Below are 16,507 nucleotides of genomic sequence, written 5' to 3' on the forward strand. Positions count from 1 at the left end.
TGCGGGGGGGGGCTCTCGGGGCCCCGGGGGCGGGGCGGGCGGGCGCCCTCCCGCGCGCGCCTCTTTGTGCGGGCGGGAGGCGGCAGCGCGCATGCGCGGCCCGGCCCCGCGCGGGGTGGGGGCGCCGTTGGCGCGAGATAGGAAAGTGCCGCCGCCGCCGCCCGGCCCCGCCATGGCGCGCCGCAGCCGCGGGTGAGTGCGGAGCCCACGGCCACGGGGGCTTCGTCTACCGGCCCCGCGCCTTCCCGCCGGGATGGGGCGGTGCAGTGCAGCCCCGGGGACCTCCTGGAGGCTCTTCTCCGCCGCGCAGCCCCCCCCCCGCCCCGCACGGCCCGTTCCCGCTCTCCGGCCGGGCAGCGGGGCGGCGGGCTGCAGGCAGGGCCGCGGCCCCGGGCTCCGTGTTCCGCGGGCTCCGCTCTAAAGGCTCGCCTTGACTCTGCCCGGCGGCTGGGCGCGGGGCTGGCTTTGCCTGCTCGGGAGCAGGGGGGTGACAGGGCAGGCGGGGGGGGGCCGGGCGGGTGCTGTGCCGAGCCCTCGGGGGCCGCGCTGGCTGGATTCTGGCTGCTTCTCCCCTCCCTTCTCTTTACTCCGGCAGCCCGGGAGAGTGGTGAGCTGTAAGAAGGGGAAATGGTGCCAGTCCCTAGACACGAAGTCCTCCCAGGGGGAAAAAGGGAGCAGAAATCAAGAGTAATGCTCCTTGCCTTGCTCTCGGCAGCATAAAAATTGCTAGTGTGCATCGGGAGCCCAAAGCTGAGGGACCCCTTTAAACCTGGGGTGTCTGGGTGAATGTCTGAGGTGTCAGCATTCAGTGCTGGAATAGAGTAGATCTGGAGCTCTGCTCTGCATGGTGCAGGTTGATCCTTCTGCTGCATTTTTTATCAGAGGTAGAAATTATAATCTTCGTTTATTCATCTCTAGTGAGGACCAGGATGAGCTGCATTACCAGGATACCGACTCGGATGTGCCGGAGCAGCGGGATGGCAGGTGCAAAGTCAAGTGGACGCAAGAAGAGGTGAGTGAGAGCCCGGCATTTGCTGACAGCAGGTGCTCTGGGGTAGGCCTCTGGCATGGCACCCGGGGCTTGGGTGCCTCCACCCCAGTCGTCTCCCACTGGCCACGACACCACCTCCTGCTGTCTTGCTACTGGAGAAGACCTTGTCCCTGTTTTGCTGAGGTCTTAATGAGGCTAGGAGGTTCAGGGGAGCTTGAAGTATAGTCTGGAGAGCAGGAGCTCTAACCACTTTAGCTTAAGCATGTGAGCCCTGAGCAAGGCATCTGCTGCCTGCAGCACTCTTGTGAGCAAAGAGGGGTTCCAGAGGATGGCTGAGTCCTCTGGCAAGCTGAATTGTGCAGTGGAAATGTCCTTCCTTTTCTGTAGTAAAAGCAGGGAGTGTTGAGACTGTTGGGATCATGGCTTAGTCATCCTGGCTGAGAGTCTGAAATTAGTTGGGATATTCTTTTCCCTCCTCCCAGTTCCTCCATCATCTTTGTTCTGTTTAAAAACTACAAGATATCCTGTCTCCCCTGGGGTCTGAACACCAAGTAAGGTGGTCTTTGTGCAGAGATCAAAGCCTCAGGCTCGTGTTGGGCAGGGAATTATTTCATGCTTCTGTTTGCCCAGCCAGAGCACCCAGGCAAGGACGCCTAAAACAGGCTTTTTGTGAGCTGTAAGAGTCAGCAAACCTGGGCTATAGCAGGTTCATGAAAGAAATGCTGTAGAGCCCAGTAGCACTGAAAGACAGTAGCCCACTGGGCTAGTGGTGATAGACCTAAACCAGTCAGCTTTCTTGGCCAGGCAAAAGCAGTGGCTGAGCTGGGAGACAGACTGTCTGGTCAGGGGTGTACTGGGGCTGGATAAGCAGGTAGCCTTGGCCACAGGGTTTGAACCAGACCATACTGGAGCAGAGCTCAGCTCTTGGTTTGTACTCACTGTACACTCACCCTAGTACAGAGCCCAGAACCAAATGGTCTGTTCCAGTTGGGCTCCACTTACTGGAGCACTGCTAAAGGATGGTGTGAGCTACCTTTCCTGAATGCAGAATGCCAAAAAAACCTCCCTGACAGTTCAAAACGTCTAGCTTGTTCTCTTGATGCCATCAGCCCAGGGGTGCCTGTGGTGTGTGTTACCTCAGTGTATGTGAAAGTGAATGTCTTTGTTCTTTGCAGGATGAGCAGCTGAAGATGTTAGTAAGACATTACGGGCAGAATGACTGGAAGTTCCTGGCCAGTCACTTTCCTGTAAGTGACCTCTTGCCCAGATGGGAATTGTAGTGTTTGCATGTTGCTTCTTGTGCTCATTGCGCTGGTTCTCTGTTCGTGCAGCACCTTGCACAGTGGGACTCTGTTCTGTGACTGCAGCTCCAGGCTGTGCAACAGTGCTCCTTCAGGGAGACATCCTGCTTGTATAGAGGACTTTCAAGGGCGAGTCTGTTGGAGCTGGGGTGAGAAATTGAGGTTCCTGTCTCTGTGCCCCGTGCCCTAGTCATAGTATGTATTCTGTATGTGCTTCTGCAGGTTTTCCGTGGGACAGCCTGTGTGTGGGGGGACTGCTGTTGCTACAGGGGCTTCTGGAGCCTCCGGTCTAACACACGGCTACTCTCATTCCTTTTTCTAGAACCGCAGCGATCAGCAGTGTCAGTACCGGTGGCTGAGAGTGTTGAATCCAGACTTGGTTAAGGGCCCTTGGACCAAAGAGGAGGACCAAAAGGTAAGTCAGGGCCAAGAGGATCTGAGCGTTGAACTGGGACTCTCTGCGGAGAGGATGGAGGTGTCAGACCCTCAGGTCTTTTTGTAAACTGTGGGTAATTCTTTCCAATGGTGGATATCCGCAAGAGCAGCACTCTGACCTGTTCTGATGCCTAATGCATCTGTGGTCACGACGAGCAGAAGCAGGTCTAGGCCTCTTCAGCTAAACACCTTCTCCCTTTCACGCAGTACTGCTATAGTAGGGTGCCAAGGGAGAGAGCAGAAAAGGGAATTGATTCATCTGTGTGCTGGCAGATCTCCACCTGACCTGGCCATGTTGGACCCAAGAGAAAATAAAACTGGCATTTCCTGTGCCACAGTAGACAGCCTAAAGTGGATATCTGAGGTTGGCTAGGTGAACCATGATTTCTGCAAACCTGTTTCTCTGCTGATTCCAGAGTGAGCTGAGAGGGGCCAGCTCAGATAGACTCATCAGCTTGATGTACTTTAGAAGTTGGAATTCATTCCAACTTTTCTTCCAAGGTTTTCTGCTGCAAAAGTTCCTAGTTTGTAACACTTCTGCTCCCCCATTTCTTTCCCTTTTGGTTCCATTACAGGCTGTTAACAGTCCCTTTTGTCTCCCATCTGTGTGTTATATCAAGCACGTCCTAAGGAAGCTTCTCGTGATGTCCTTCCACCTTCTTACAGCAGAGCAGTTGCTGCTTGCTTTCCCCTTTTGCATGTCCTGACTCTGCCAGCCTACCCAGTGATGATCCCCACTGCCATCCTTGCCAGGCTGGGCTCCAGCTTTCTCTTCCTGACACTGCACTTTGCCCTGCAAGCACTCCAGCTCCTTGACCTGTTTGGTGTCTTTGGTCCATTTGTCTGTGCTTGATAGGCAGGAGTCTGCGGTAGGGACTTTGTTATGGGCCAAGAGCAGCGTGAGCATCACCTGGCTACCCGAACCTTTCAGCTGAGTGCAGCTGGCCAGGGCAGAAATGCTCCTTGAGAACCCTTCAGCCTCTTAAGATTTGGCTGAACATTGCAGGCAGTAGACTTTCATCTTGACTGTGCTGTGGACGTATCACAGGGGCTCAGAACAGATTCCCTGCCCAGGAGCATTTGCATTGAGCCTCAGGCAGAAGTGACAAAGCCCTGGGTGAAGGGCAAGTGGCAGAGTGGATGGCTTTTAAGTGAATATTGTTCATTTTTGCTTGGGACTTTTCACTGCGCATCCTGGTGCTAGCGGGGCATGAAGCTGCAGGCCCTGGCGTGTCCTGGATGTAGCACCCTCTGTTAAAGGGAGGCTGGGCCCCTCTGTCCCAGCAGGCAGACCAGCACAGAGCTGATGGGAACTGTTGTCATATGGCCAGGTCTTTGGTGGGAGTGAGGGCAGAGGAGCCTTGGAGCATGTGGGACTTGGCCCTTGCTCAGAAATGGGCATGTGTTTTGAAATCTGGGCCCTTCTGCCCCTGGTGCACCTGCCAGTCTCCACTTCATCTTCTGTGAGTGGTCGTCTGCATTCACAGGTGCCATGTGGCAAAATGTCTGCATGGAAACAGCCTCTTTCAGAAATTTGTCTGAATCCTTGCTCTCACAAGTGTTTGTACACCTGATTGTCAGTGCTGAACCCCTCCAGCTTTTTCTCCCAAGGGGCCTTTCTGTGTCTGCCCTTATCTGGTCCCAAGAGAGGTGAAGAGCAAAGCCTGAAGATGACTGTATTGACCTTCCCCTCCTTTATTCCATTTCCTTATTTCCCTCCTGCTCTCTTCAAAGGTAATTGAACTGGTTAAAAAATATGGCACCAAACAATGGACCCTGATAGCCAAGCACCTGAAAGGGCGGTTAGGGAAGCAGTGCCGGGAACGCTGGCATAACCACTTGAACCCTGAGGTGAAGAAGTCCTCGTGGACAGAGGAGGAAGATCGCATCATTTTTGAGGCCCACAAGGTCCTGGGGAATCGTTGGGCGGAGATTGCTAAGCTGCTGCCTGGGAGGTAGGACCTCTTTGCTCACTGGTGCCTTCACAGCTGGGTGGCCCGTGGAGATCCATGTATTGGGCTTGCAGGATGGGGCTGGAGAGTGTGTCAGAGCTATTAGCTGTGCTTTAAAGCTACTGTAAATGGTGATTTCTGTTTCTTTCTTCTTTCTCTGCAGGACCGACAATGCTGTGAAGAATCACTGGAACTCCACCATCAAGCGGAAGGTGGACACAGGAGGCTTCCTCAATGAAACTAAGGAGTCCAAGTCACTGTACTTGCTCGTGGAGGTGGATGACAAGGAGAGCCAAAGTCGAACGAGAGCTGGGAGCCAGGTACTGCACCAGCACATTTGCAGCAGGCAGCTGGGTCAGTCCCCTGCTCTGCTAATGCGTATCAGAGCTGTTCATCCACCCTTCTGCTGCCTCTCACGCTGCCTTTGCCACAGCGTGGTGTCTACATAGACAGTCTGTGCCATCCCCCAGCCTTCTCTAAGACACTGACTCTTGGGAGATCTCTCCCTCCAGGAGCTAGAGATGTAACGTGAGTCAGAGTGTGTTATCCAGGCGGAGGACAGCAGTCTGCTAGTGCTGTTATCGTGCCAATCCCAGCATCAAGTCTGTCTTGGAGACTGAAGATTTTTTTGGCTCCTTTGTGCTGTTGCTGGTGGGAGAAGGAGGCTGCTCCAGACAGTGTGGGGGGCATGGTGAAGAGGTATTGCGTTCCTTTTCTCTAAAAAACGAAGCAGGGGAAGTACACCCAGTTATTTTTTCATGAAGAAAGCATGTAGTTTTCAAAGGCAGGCTCTCGAAAAGTAGGAAATGCAGAATTAGTGCTACCTGCTCAGCCTTCGTTCAGCCTTTCTCCTGGGATACTGTTAAGTGAAATCTTCAGTTAAATGGTCCTGTGCTCATTATGTTGCATGGCCTCCTGCTTAGATGGTGTATGGGACAGAGCAGTGAGGAAGAACGGGGATGTGAAACAAACTGAATGGCAGGTAGAGCTCAATGTGTCCAGGGAGCCTTGCTCTTTGTCCCCAGGACTTGACATTGTTCCCTTGGTTTCTACTAACGGCTGGACTTTCTTTGTTTGTGCAAAGAACGTCCTGCCGAACTGGCCAGTTGATATCTCTGAAATAAAGGAAGAGGATGTCAGTGATGAGGAAGTGACGGGTGTGCAGGAGTTAGCCTCGGAGCTGCCAGCTGCTGAACTGGCAGAGCATAATGCTGAGGGGACCCCAGATGATGCAGTGCCTGAGGATACCTCTTCATTTGTCACATCCCCTTACAAATGGGTTGTCGAAGCTGCCAACTATTTGTACCCAACATCTGTGCCAGCCTTCAATGAAGCTCTGGACATGATTGAATCCGTAAGTAACAGACCCTTGCTCCTCCAGCTAATGTAGGGAGACTGATCCCTGCTTTTCCCTTGAGTGAACTTACTGGGTCCCCTTGCTCATCACCATGGGCATCCTGAGGAGGGCTGGGTCTGTCATTTGGCTTGCAGTTTCCTACCGTCTCTTTTCAAGGGCTGGATTAGGCCTTTCCAACTCTGCCAGTATTGCTCTAGGTTTGCAAATTCTTGTAGGTGGGTGTCCTTCTGCATGGGCTCTGCTGATGTGGGAGGCTGTAGATGCTGGCAAACCTGATCTCAAGCCCTCCTTTATCATCCAGAGTGTCCCCAGCTCTTCCTTTCATAAGGGTTCAGGCCCATGCTCATGGGCTTTCCTTTCCCTCTTGTTATGGGATGGGATAGGATAGGACAGACTGGGAATAGGCCAGGCCCGCTTGTAGTATGCAGGACAGACCCCTTCACGCTGGGATGATGCCACTATTTGCTTTCAGTGGAGGTAACATCACTGAAACTAGTAATTTTGGGCCAGTCAAGCCGTGCTGAGGTCCCCAGGGTGAGGCATGCCAGGGCGGGAGGCTGGCTAGAATCAACAGAGCACTTTGCTGCCATCAGAGGGAAATGTCTCTGCAGTCCCCAGCCTGGCTGAGGAGCTTATGAGCTGATCATCTCTGAAGCATCCACTTTGCATGTGTATAGGAGGACAGAGAGTCTGTGCCCAAGGCTTAATGGCCCATCTGTGGGTCCTTAGGGGCCTGCTTGTGTGGTACTTTGGGTATTGGTGGGGTTGAGCTGTGAAGCAGCTGATCTCTGAACTGGTCTGCTTATTTTTAATCTGCTTTCAGCAGTGCGTGTTACAGCAGAGCCCTGTATCCAGCTGTATTGATGTGGCCAAGGCTGTGGTTTGGTGTTGGGTGACAGTCATTTCATTCAGCCCTGGTCCACAGACCCATCCCCAGCTGCTTTTTTTTTGTCCCCTCTGTGTGGGGGTGCAGGTGTTTGTGCAGCTGTGCTGTGAACCGAACTGGGAAACCAGCCTTGCGTAAATAGAAGAAAAATCTGCCCTATGCACAAGCAGCAGCTTTCAGCTGGGTCAGTTCCCTGGTCTGGTTCTCAGCTGTGCTGGCAGCAGAGGGGATGAACGCTTGAGCTCTCCTCTAGCCAGGCTCCTTGCAAAAGCCAGTGCAATTTCACGCACCCACATATTTCACCTCCCAGTTCATCTCTGCATCTGCACCAGTGGGTTGCTCAGCTTTCCTTCCTGGGCTGCTTCTGATGGTTTTCCTTGTGTGTAGGACCCCGACGGGTGGTGTGATCTGACCCAGTTTGACCTGCCTGAGGAACCCTCTGCTGACAGCAGCAGTAGCAGCAACAGCCCCGTGAGGCAAACGCCCAGCAAGCCAACACCATCCCTGCCCAATGTGACCGAGTACCGCCTGGACGGCCACACCATCTCCGACCTCAGCAAGAGCAGCAAGGGGGAGCTCATCCCCATCTCTCCGCATGCAGAGGTGAGCTTTGGCACACCGCCCTCTGTGCTGAAGAGGCAGAAGAAGAGGAAGATCTCCCTCTCCCCTGTCACGGAGAATGCCACCAGCACCAGCCTTTCCTTCCTTGACTCCTGCAACAGCATGACGCCCAAGAGCACCCCTGTCAAGACGCTGCCCTTCTCTCCATCTCAGGTACAGAGCAATGCAGAGCCCAGTCTGTGCTCCCCTGCTTGGGCTTGGTCATGAGCTAATAAGCATGTTTGTGCTCTATCTGCTTGCCTTAATGCCATGTACTCCCATCAGCTCTGCCAACTTTGTGTTTCTCCTCCCTTGAATGAGGCAGTGCCAGTGCACAAGGTGTGTCTCTTCGCTAAAACAAGGTGCAGAGCTGGATTCTGGCACTGCTTGTCTTCAGTGCTGCCCTTCCTGTGGGAGCAGCAGCCTGTGTCTGCCTCTGCGAGTGCTTGCAGTGTTGGTAAAGCCCAGCTGCCCTCTGTGATGGGTAGGGCATGTGCCTGCTATGAGGGAGGAGCACCACTGTGCGGATCTACATGCCTGCCCACTCCAGGATTGCTGAAGAACACAGTGCTTCTGTCCCCATGGCATTGCTGCCCCAGCTGTGGGTAGCAGCATGGCAATAGTGAAAAGTGGCTTTCCCTGTTCGTTTCCAGCTAAGTCACGCAGGCAGGCTCATCAGCACATACCTTGTGCAGATCTCTGAGTTGCTGTGCTTAGGAAAATGCTCCTGGGCTTGTCATCTTTGCAAAAGGGACTCAGGATCTTTCAGCCTTTGTCATGACTCCTACAGTGTCCACACAGGTGTGCACACATGGTTTCCAACATAATCATCTTGGAGCACTGTGGTGTTCAAACCCACTGGTGTCTCGTATATTGATGTGGTGGAGTTCTGTCTATAAAACAGAATAAAGGCTGCTGTGTTCTCCAGCACAGTTCCTACAGCTGCTCTGTTGTTCAGACCATGTCTACCCGTGCCTTCCAGGCCTTTATTTTTGCTGTTTCTGCAGCCCTGGGAGGCACAAGGGAGGGCACCACAGGACAGCGTGATACCTAGGTTCAAGTGGACTGCGAGTGCAAGGCCAGCAAGAACTTGGAATTCAGAGTGGCACCTGAAATGTACAGCTCTGCAGAGTGTGAAAGGCCGGAAGGCCTGGAGTGAATCTGAGAAGGCAAATGGCATGTCCTGCCTCTCTTCAACTATCAGTGAATGTAACACACACCCCTCTTCTCTCCCGATAGGTTCTTGAGTACAAACCTTGTTCCTTATGGGAGTAAAGTTGTCACTTATTAGCTGTTGTGAAGGAAAATCCTAGCAGAGATGAGGCGATATGTGGTTTTCTCACAGTTTAGGCTGAAGACACCTCAAGTGCAAAATCTGTTAACTTGTACGCTGTTGTGTTACGTGAACTTCCCTCGTGTTTGCCAACCTGAGATTGGAATAGACCTTTGGTGGGCTGGCATTACCCCTCCCTCATCATTTTGCTTGTTCTTATTTGGATCAGTGCAAGGAGAGACACCTCTCCCACCCTGTAGCTGCTTGTAGTCATATCAGCTAGTCCCTTATCAGAAGTGAATAACTTTTATAAGTGTGAGGCACCTTCTGGCAACTTTCACGTGTGTGTCCGTGTCAAGGACTGTATGAGTCTAAACCAGCATGACTTTTACATACTGGGACAGATCCCTCTTGTGCAACTCACTATGGGAAGATTGTCCCTACTTCATGTTTTCCCTCGTATTTAGGAAAAAGTAATGACTTACAATACTATGCTGGGATGCTTGAGACTGAGTGTCTTCTCTTTCTTTCGTGTGCTGTGCAGTTCTTAAACTTTTGGACCAAACAGGATACCCTAGAACTGGAGAACCCGTCTCTGACCTCCACGCCTGTGTGCAGTCAGAAGGTGATTGTTACCACCCCTCTGCACAGGGACAAGACCCCTCTGCTTCAGAAGAACTCAGCGTAAGTCCTTTCTTCCTTCTCCTCCCCCATCCCCACCTGAGCAGTGTCTTTTTCCAAGCAGGAGTCTGGTGCAATTCAAACATACCTCCCCCGGTACTTGTACTGGCACTACTGAGAGAGGGACAGGGCAGGCTGGGGATTTCCTTAAATAAGTGTTTTCCCCCCAAAGACAGCTGCTCTCTGAGCTGCAGGGAACAAGTATCCCATCTGATTGGGGCTGCAGCCAAGTGACCACCATTGTGCTCAGCTGCTGGGTGGGCTGTTGCCTTCTGTGCATGTCTTTGGGAAATGTTGCTGTGCTGTAAGCCGTGTGCCAGCAGGGAAAGGATTCGATTTTCTCAGCAAGAGCTGTTCAGATCCATCCCTTTAGCTTTGCACTCTCTGCTTCACACTCTGTGAACTGAGGGGCAGTGCAGGGCAATGATTACCCAAGGCACTGTACCAGGCAGGTGAGAGAGGGTGGTCTGCACAGGGGGTGTTTTGCTGGCAGACCTGTCGCTGCACTGAAGCAGCAGTGTTTGGGGGTGCTGGCTGCGCTAGTAAAACCACTCTGTTGCTGGCATGGTCCAGAGCAGCTCCCCTGTCCAGGCAGTGCAAGCTGGCTTGGCTGCTCTAAGTGCATTTGCACCCAGGACTTCTGCTGGTCCAGCTGTGACTGTCACAAGCCCAGGCTGGGCCTGGGCAGATCCGCCAGCAGAAGCATTGCAGAGTAGTGCTGGCCTGCAGAGCTGCGTGTCGCCTGTGTCCGAAGTGCTGTACCGATTTCTGACAAGGGTGCTTGGCAGCTGGCAGGGTGGAGCAGCATAGCTGGCATGTCTGAAAGATGTTTTCCCTGCTAAAGGCTCTTCTGTGCCTGTTTGCCCTGCTTGCACCCCGGGAGCAGTCCAGCCAGGCAGGTGGCTTCTGCTGCCACCATGTGAGATTCTGCAGGTGGCTCGTGTAATGAGAGGGCTCAGAAGGACGGAGGTTACTTTGTGTGGGTTACAGCATGTCTGATTCTTCGTCTTTCCCACTCTCTGCTGCCAGGTTTGTCACACCAGATCAGAAGTATGTGGTGGACAACACTCCTCACACCCCCACACCTTTCAAAAACGCCCTGGAGAAATATGGACCAATTAGGCCTCTGGTAAGTATTGGGCAGGTCTGCTACTTGCCGATGGCAGAAACATCATGAATACCAACGGGATGTGGGGTAGGTGCAGTGGAGCTGTGAGACAGCCATTATCTGTGCCGTAACGAGGTACAGTTTGGTAGTGCCAGGCTGAGATGGGAGGGATGAAGGGGATCTTGTCATGGTAAGTAGCCACAGGACTTTTAGCTCCTCTGTAAACCAGCTAAAAATGCCAAAAATTTCCCTTGAATTAGGCTGCAGTGCTTGGCTACTGATGTCCTTGAGGAAAAGCAAGGGAACGATATACCTAGGCATCCCTGAGGAACTGCGTCTCTCAGTGCAGGTGTTGTGGGGATGGCAGTTTCCAGTATCCCAGGCCTTCTGTGCATACTGGTCTTTTGACGGCACATTGGGGTTCAGCTGATAAGAGTGTCTCATGCCTGGAGATCCTGTAAATCTGTCAAGCTAGCAGAAATCTTCTCATATCTTTTCCAGCTAGGAAGTAAATAAGTAGTCTTTGTTGTTTGTCCTCCCACTGTGGGCTCTCTTGACCCCATTATCCCTTGAGGGAAATGCTCATGAGTCTGCCCAGCATACAGATTTTGACTCTCCTGTGCTCTCTCTTTGCCTTTTCACACCAGCCCCAGACTCCTCACCTGGAAGAAGACTTGAAAGAGGTGCTCCGAAGTGAAGCTGGCATTGAACTTATCATAGAGGATGATGTGAAGCCTGAGAAACAGAAAAGGAAACAGGGGGTGAGTTGATTTTTGCATCCAGTACCTGCTGCTGAGCTGCCCTGTGCTGTTGATGGGTGTTTTGGCTGGTTCTGTTCATCCTGCTGCAGATGCCAAAAAGTTTTTGGCCTGTGGCTGCTGCCTTTTAATCAGCAAGAGGTTAAGGCCTGCTTAAAATATGGCCAGCTGTGTCCTGGTTCATGGTGAACTCGGGGCATGCTAGGAGATGCTGTGTCCCTAACCTACAGGAGAGACCCATGGCACACTTGGAGCATCTGTGGCAAGTTGGGCTCCCAGAAGGCTGTGGGCTGGTATGCAAAGTCTCTTGGCTCAGTTGCCCTGGTGGCTTTCCTTTTCTACTGAAAGGAGTTTCCTCTTCTAAATCAGTGGCTCTTGGTACCAGGAGGAGAGCACTGGAAGCTGCTATGCCCTGTGGTGGGGAAGGCTCTGCACGCCTTCTTCCTGAGGTGCTGGTGCAATGCAGACCTGGGGTGACATGGGCTTGGTGTGCACCCTGGGCCCTTAACGTGGCAATCACTGGCTTGATTCATGCTGACACTTGGTTTTTCTATGTCTCCCAGTTGCGCAGGAGTCCTATCAAGAAGGTGCGGAAGTCTCTGGCCCTGGATATTGTGGATGAAGATATGACGCAAAATATGCCTGCCCTCCCCAAGACTGTCTGTTTCAAAAGAGCCCAGGTGAGAGATGCTGTGCTCAGAGCAGGGGTGGAGCTGGCTTCTGCTCCAGAGAAACCCTGTGCAAGGTAGCAGTGGGAGCTTTGCTACCTGCAGCTGCCTTTGAACAGTACATGTGAATGTGGATGAAGGGCTGGATTTGTTAGCTGGCCTTTTGGCCAGCCCAAGTATCAGCACTGTTAGGGCAAATTAACTTGTTTCCTTTATACTTCTCTTTTTTCCCCCCTTTGCAGCCTGTGAATTTCCTGTCAAGGTCCCTGAACCTTTCCTCCTCGAGCAGGAAGAACGACAGTGGTTTGCTCAACAGAGCCTTTGTGCAAGTGCAGCCAGAGAAGATGTCCTACAGGAAAATGCCGAGCCATTTCAGACCACCAGCACCAGTAAGCCCTGCAGCCACTGCCCTCCCAGTCAAGAGGATAGCTGGTGGTAGTGCAGCCCTTTTACCTCCTCAGGAGGAGGAGCGAGGGGACAAAGCTCTGTGCACTCCTACACAGGCACCTGTATGCTGTCAGGGCTGTCTTTGCACCGAGGTTTGGAGATGCTGAGCCAGCAGTGTCATGCTACAGCTCCCTCCTGTCTCTTTGCAAACCTGCCCTTCTGCTGTTACTCAAAGCCCCGTGGCTGATCAGAGCTGTAGCCTGCTTGTTTGGCCCCAGATTTCCTCATGGGAATCCATATCCTCTCCTAATCCATCAGGGAATTTAGAGGATTGACCCAGCAGTGAAGTAAACTTTCCAGCGAGCACTCCTTGAGGGGGCAACAGTAGGCTTATCTTTTTTGTTTCTCTGGGCATAGCAAGTCTGTGAAGTACTGTATAAATGCTAAACAAAAAGATGTTTCCCACCCCTGTGATTTTTAGGGTGTTTCTAGATTGTGATGAAGGCTGTGTGCCATAGGCAGCATAGGCTGGCTTTATCCTGCTGTTCACCTGAACCCGTGGCAGTGCAGAGCTCCAGCTGACAGTGTACCTTTGTAGCTTGTGCTGAGGTTGGTGTTACAACTACCCTGTTCCTCAGCTGCACACTCTGGAGCACATCTGGGCTGTGCTGGAGTCACAGTAGCCTACAAATGCATTCTGGGGCATAAATGGTTTCTTGTGCTCTCCTTAAACTTCACTATTTGGTATGTTTGCAGGCGGAGTGCACTAGTAGGGGGGTATCTCTGCTTTGTTAGGCAGTGTGGCTTAGAGAAGGGGATTTGGACCATGATTTTGCAGATATTTGCTTGGGCCAGATCATGGGAGCTCTCTAGTAGCTTGAATGAGGATGGAAATACATGCTGTCCTTGGCAGGGGGTGGAAAATGCAGCTGGGGGCTAGTGTGGGGGTGTTTTCAGATCCCAGGAAGAGTCCAGGTACAGTGCTGTCTTCACTGAGCAGCCTTGGCTCAGTCTTCACAAAATGCTGCAGCAAGGAGGGTATCATCTGTCCCTGGATTAGAGATGTCTGCTGTGAAAGCTCTTTCTTCTGACAAATAAGTACTCCTCAGGTAGAGTAATTCCTTCCCCTTCTCAAAATAAACCCTACTTAAACACCTCCATTTCTCCTTCTGTCCTAAGCAGGGTCGTATTGCTCTGAGAGCTAACAGATCCGTATAAATAAAGCTTTGCGAGTGACTTGAAGGTAACATAAGGCAGCTTGCGTGGTGACAGAGTACAGGTGTGCAGTGAAATCCCATTGCCCAAAGACAGCAGAGCTGTCTGCAGTGTTGCTGGGCTCTCAGGATTTAGTGTGGCAGGCTGGTGTTGCTAGCAGAGGCAGTTATTTATTAAGGAAGCTCACCTAACTGTGGGCTGAACCTAAATTGGTCCCAAAGCCATGCTGTGGCTGCATGGGGCGTTGTTACTGTAAGCAAACACTGAAGCTCAAGCTCTGGTTCTTTCCAATGCATGTAAACGGGTATTTCCGGTTCAGGGCACTGTGTATCTCTTGGCTGAATTTGTCAGAGGATTCACAGGGGTTTTCCTGGAGTGCAAAAACACCTCATGGGAGCCCTTTCTGCACACAGTGACTGAAGCACACCTGATTTCCAGCTCTTCCTGTGTGCTGCAGGGCCCTGCTGAAACTACAGGCACCAAACTGCTGTTAAGGATGGTCTTTGACCAATCTTGACCTGGGGCTGAGCAGCTCATGTAGGAGTTGAACTGGTTGGGAGTAAACCCCAAAGCTGTTCTTGAACTCTTTCCATCCCTCTGTAACTTCTTTAGCACAAGGAGCCTTAGTGGGTTTGTGCTTTGGGGTTTTTGTTTGAAGCCAAGTAAGGGAAAGCCCTGAAAGGGCACGTGGGTCGTCCTGAAATGGAACACTCGCCTGGGAAGTTGCTGAATGTAACCCCCCTTTGCTAGAAATGACCATCTCAGCTGTGATGAGTAACTGGCGGTGTGCAAGTTCCTCCTGGTTGCAAGATGGATGCTCCAAAGTCCGAAGTTCTATGTCCCTTGGGTAGCAAATAGTTGTTAGTTTTACTTATTTTTTGCAGTCTTTTAAAACAGGATGTTGATATTGTGTTTGTCCTGTCCCTTGACTGTGTTGTACACATGCTTTCTTTTCCCTCCGTAGATGACCAGGGCTTGGAAAGCGGTGGCCTGTGGTGGAACCCGAGACCAACTCTTCATGCAGGAGAAAGCGCGACAGTTTTTGGGCATGTTGAAACAGAGTCACACATCAAGGACCTTAATCTTATCATGAAGGATTGTTCTGCTTTTTTTTATTTTATTTTTTTAATTTTTTTATAAGCAGAGGGGAGGGGGAACCACAGGAGAAAATATCCTCTGTGTGGGTGGATTTTTTCCTTCTGTTCCCAGGTAGATCTATATTGTAATAAATTGGGCTAACTGCTGGCTAATGTGTGGAATGCAAGTTTGGGGATCGTTGTGGAAAGGCAAACGAGGGAGGGTTGGAGAGCTAACAGCAAGACCTCTCCCTGCAAGACCTGGGTTCTGCAAAAGTAGAAGCACATAGCCGTGTTCCGTCTTGGAGCAGTGTGTGCAGCAGGTGGTGGAGATGGGCCTGGATCTTGTGCTGGCTGCTCTGGTACCTTGGGAACGGCTTTTGCAAAGGTTCCTGCATGTCTTGTGTCTCTCCTGGCTTTCCCTGGGGGATGAAGTGGTTTCTCCTTGCTCTAGGAGGAGGGAGGGTGTTGTGCACTCGTGGGAGACATGCTTTGGGGTGACCCGTGTTCGGAGCTGGCCCCTTGCTCCCGGCGGGGCTGTTCTGTACTGCTGTGCTGCGGAAGGGGAGCAGCAGGCGCCTCTCCCCAGGGCTGTGCTCCCTCTTCAAATAAACCATGGTGCTAACATCACCCTGTCACTTGGACTCTGACTCTGCCTGGGGCCTCACAACGCTGGGAGGGAGGCAGCGCTGTGCCGGGGTGGCGAGATGCAGCAAAGCACCGCTTTTCATGTGGGATCTGTTCTTTCCCGGCAAGTTGCTGAATTCCTGTTAGCCTCTCAGTATGGGGGGGAAGGGGTGGTTCCCCCCCACCCTTAGTAGTTTCATCAGCTGTTCAGAAATGGGTTTGGCTACTTTGTGGGAAGGTGTCAGAGTGTGCCTGAGCTTCGCGTGGCTGGGATCTCTGCAAAGCTGCAGGAGTGGATGGAGGCTGCAGAGAGCGGTGGGCTGGAGAATAGCACCAGGAGCACATGATGTAGCAGAGCCTCTTCTGTCCTTCCTTCAGAGGCCAAAGCTGCATCCATGTAGCTGTTCCAGTGCAGTAACAGTAGTATGGTGTCCTGTTTTGACATAGCCAAGGATGAAATGTGGCGATTTTAGCAATATATTAGCTGTTTGCACTTGGAAAGGTGCTGGAAAAAACAAATAGCAACTCACCGGTTAGACCAGCACATGAACAGCTCTTTGGGTGAGCTCTGTTCGGGGCTGCAGTCTGCCATCCTTTGTAAGCCACCAAAGCCATCGTGGCAGATCTGCCTCTGTCTGGGTGGCAGCCCAGCAAGGTGCAAATGAGAGGGTCTGGTCATGGTCACCCCTGTGCCTCTTAAGAGTTACTGCTGTCCCTTTGCGGGGTGGAGAAACAGAACAGGGCTGCATAAATACTGTTTTTTCAGGTTGTGGCTTAGAATGGAAATAGTCAAAAAATCCTTACTGACAAACTTGTTAATAAAACCTTGGATCCTGGGAAACAAGGGAGTTTTTGCAACCCGGCTCATTTTTCATTTCTACAAGCTCAGGGCCAAAGCAAATCCATGAAGTCATTTTTATTTCTGTTTCTCAGTGCTGCAATGTTTGCTTTGGAAAGACGGCTGGGACCACTTGTCTGAAAGCTTGGCTCTAGCTGCTTCCATTCTGTTGTTATTTTAAGAGAAATCATCATAAAACCATCCCTCTCCACTTGGGCTTTGGCGGGCTCGGCCGTTCCTGTGCAGGGTGACTTTACAAAACCAAGTCCAGAATTGCATTTCCTTCCCGGAGCCGACGTGAGCTGCGAGTCCTGAGCAGGCAGTGTCTGCTGGAGAATAAACTGGTGCGGGAGC

General features: G+C 52.0%; 1 protein-coding gene across 1 annotated transcript; it reads left to right on the forward strand.

The window, feature by feature from the left end:
* Positions 1–172: 172 nt before the first annotated feature.
* Positions 173–15,312, forward strand: MYBL2 (MYB proto-oncogene like 2). The gene is made up of 14 exons (XM_059827074.1): positions 173–192; positions 919–1,012; positions 2,167–2,238; positions 2,615–2,707; positions 4,462–4,682; positions 4,843–4,999; positions 5,764–6,033; positions 7,310–7,696; positions 9,340–9,479; positions 10,506–10,605; positions 11,232–11,345; positions 11,906–12,022; positions 12,253–12,399; positions 14,577–15,312. Exons 1-14 carry the CDS (start codon positions 173–175, stop codon positions 14,703–14,705), a joined length of 2,061 nt encoding a protein of 686 aa, XP_059683057.1. The 3' UTR covers positions 14,706–15,312.
* The last annotated feature ends 1,195 nt before the right edge of the window (positions 15,313–16,507 follow it).

Source organism: Gavia stellata, chromosome 20 (genome assembly GCF_030936135.1).
Source record: "Gavia stellata isolate bGavSte3 chromosome 20, bGavSte3.hap2, whole genome shotgun sequence".
NCBI classification, from domain to species: domain Eukaryota; kingdom Metazoa; phylum Chordata; class Aves; order Gaviiformes; family Gaviidae; genus Gavia; species Gavia stellata.

Excerpts from the sequence above, each read along its gene's own strand:
- MYBL2 (XM_059827074.1), top strand. The coding sequence starts at position 173 with ATGGCGCGCCGCAGCCGCGG. Across the intron at positions 6,034-7,309 it reads CTCTGGACATGATTGAATCC|GACCCCGACGGGTGGTGTGA; the intron begins GTAAGTAACAGA and ends CCTTGTGTGTAG. Across the intron at positions 9,480-10,505 it reads CTGCTTCAGAAGAACTCAGC|GTTTGTCACACCAGATCAGA; the intron begins GTAAGTCCTTTC and ends CTCTGCTGCCAG.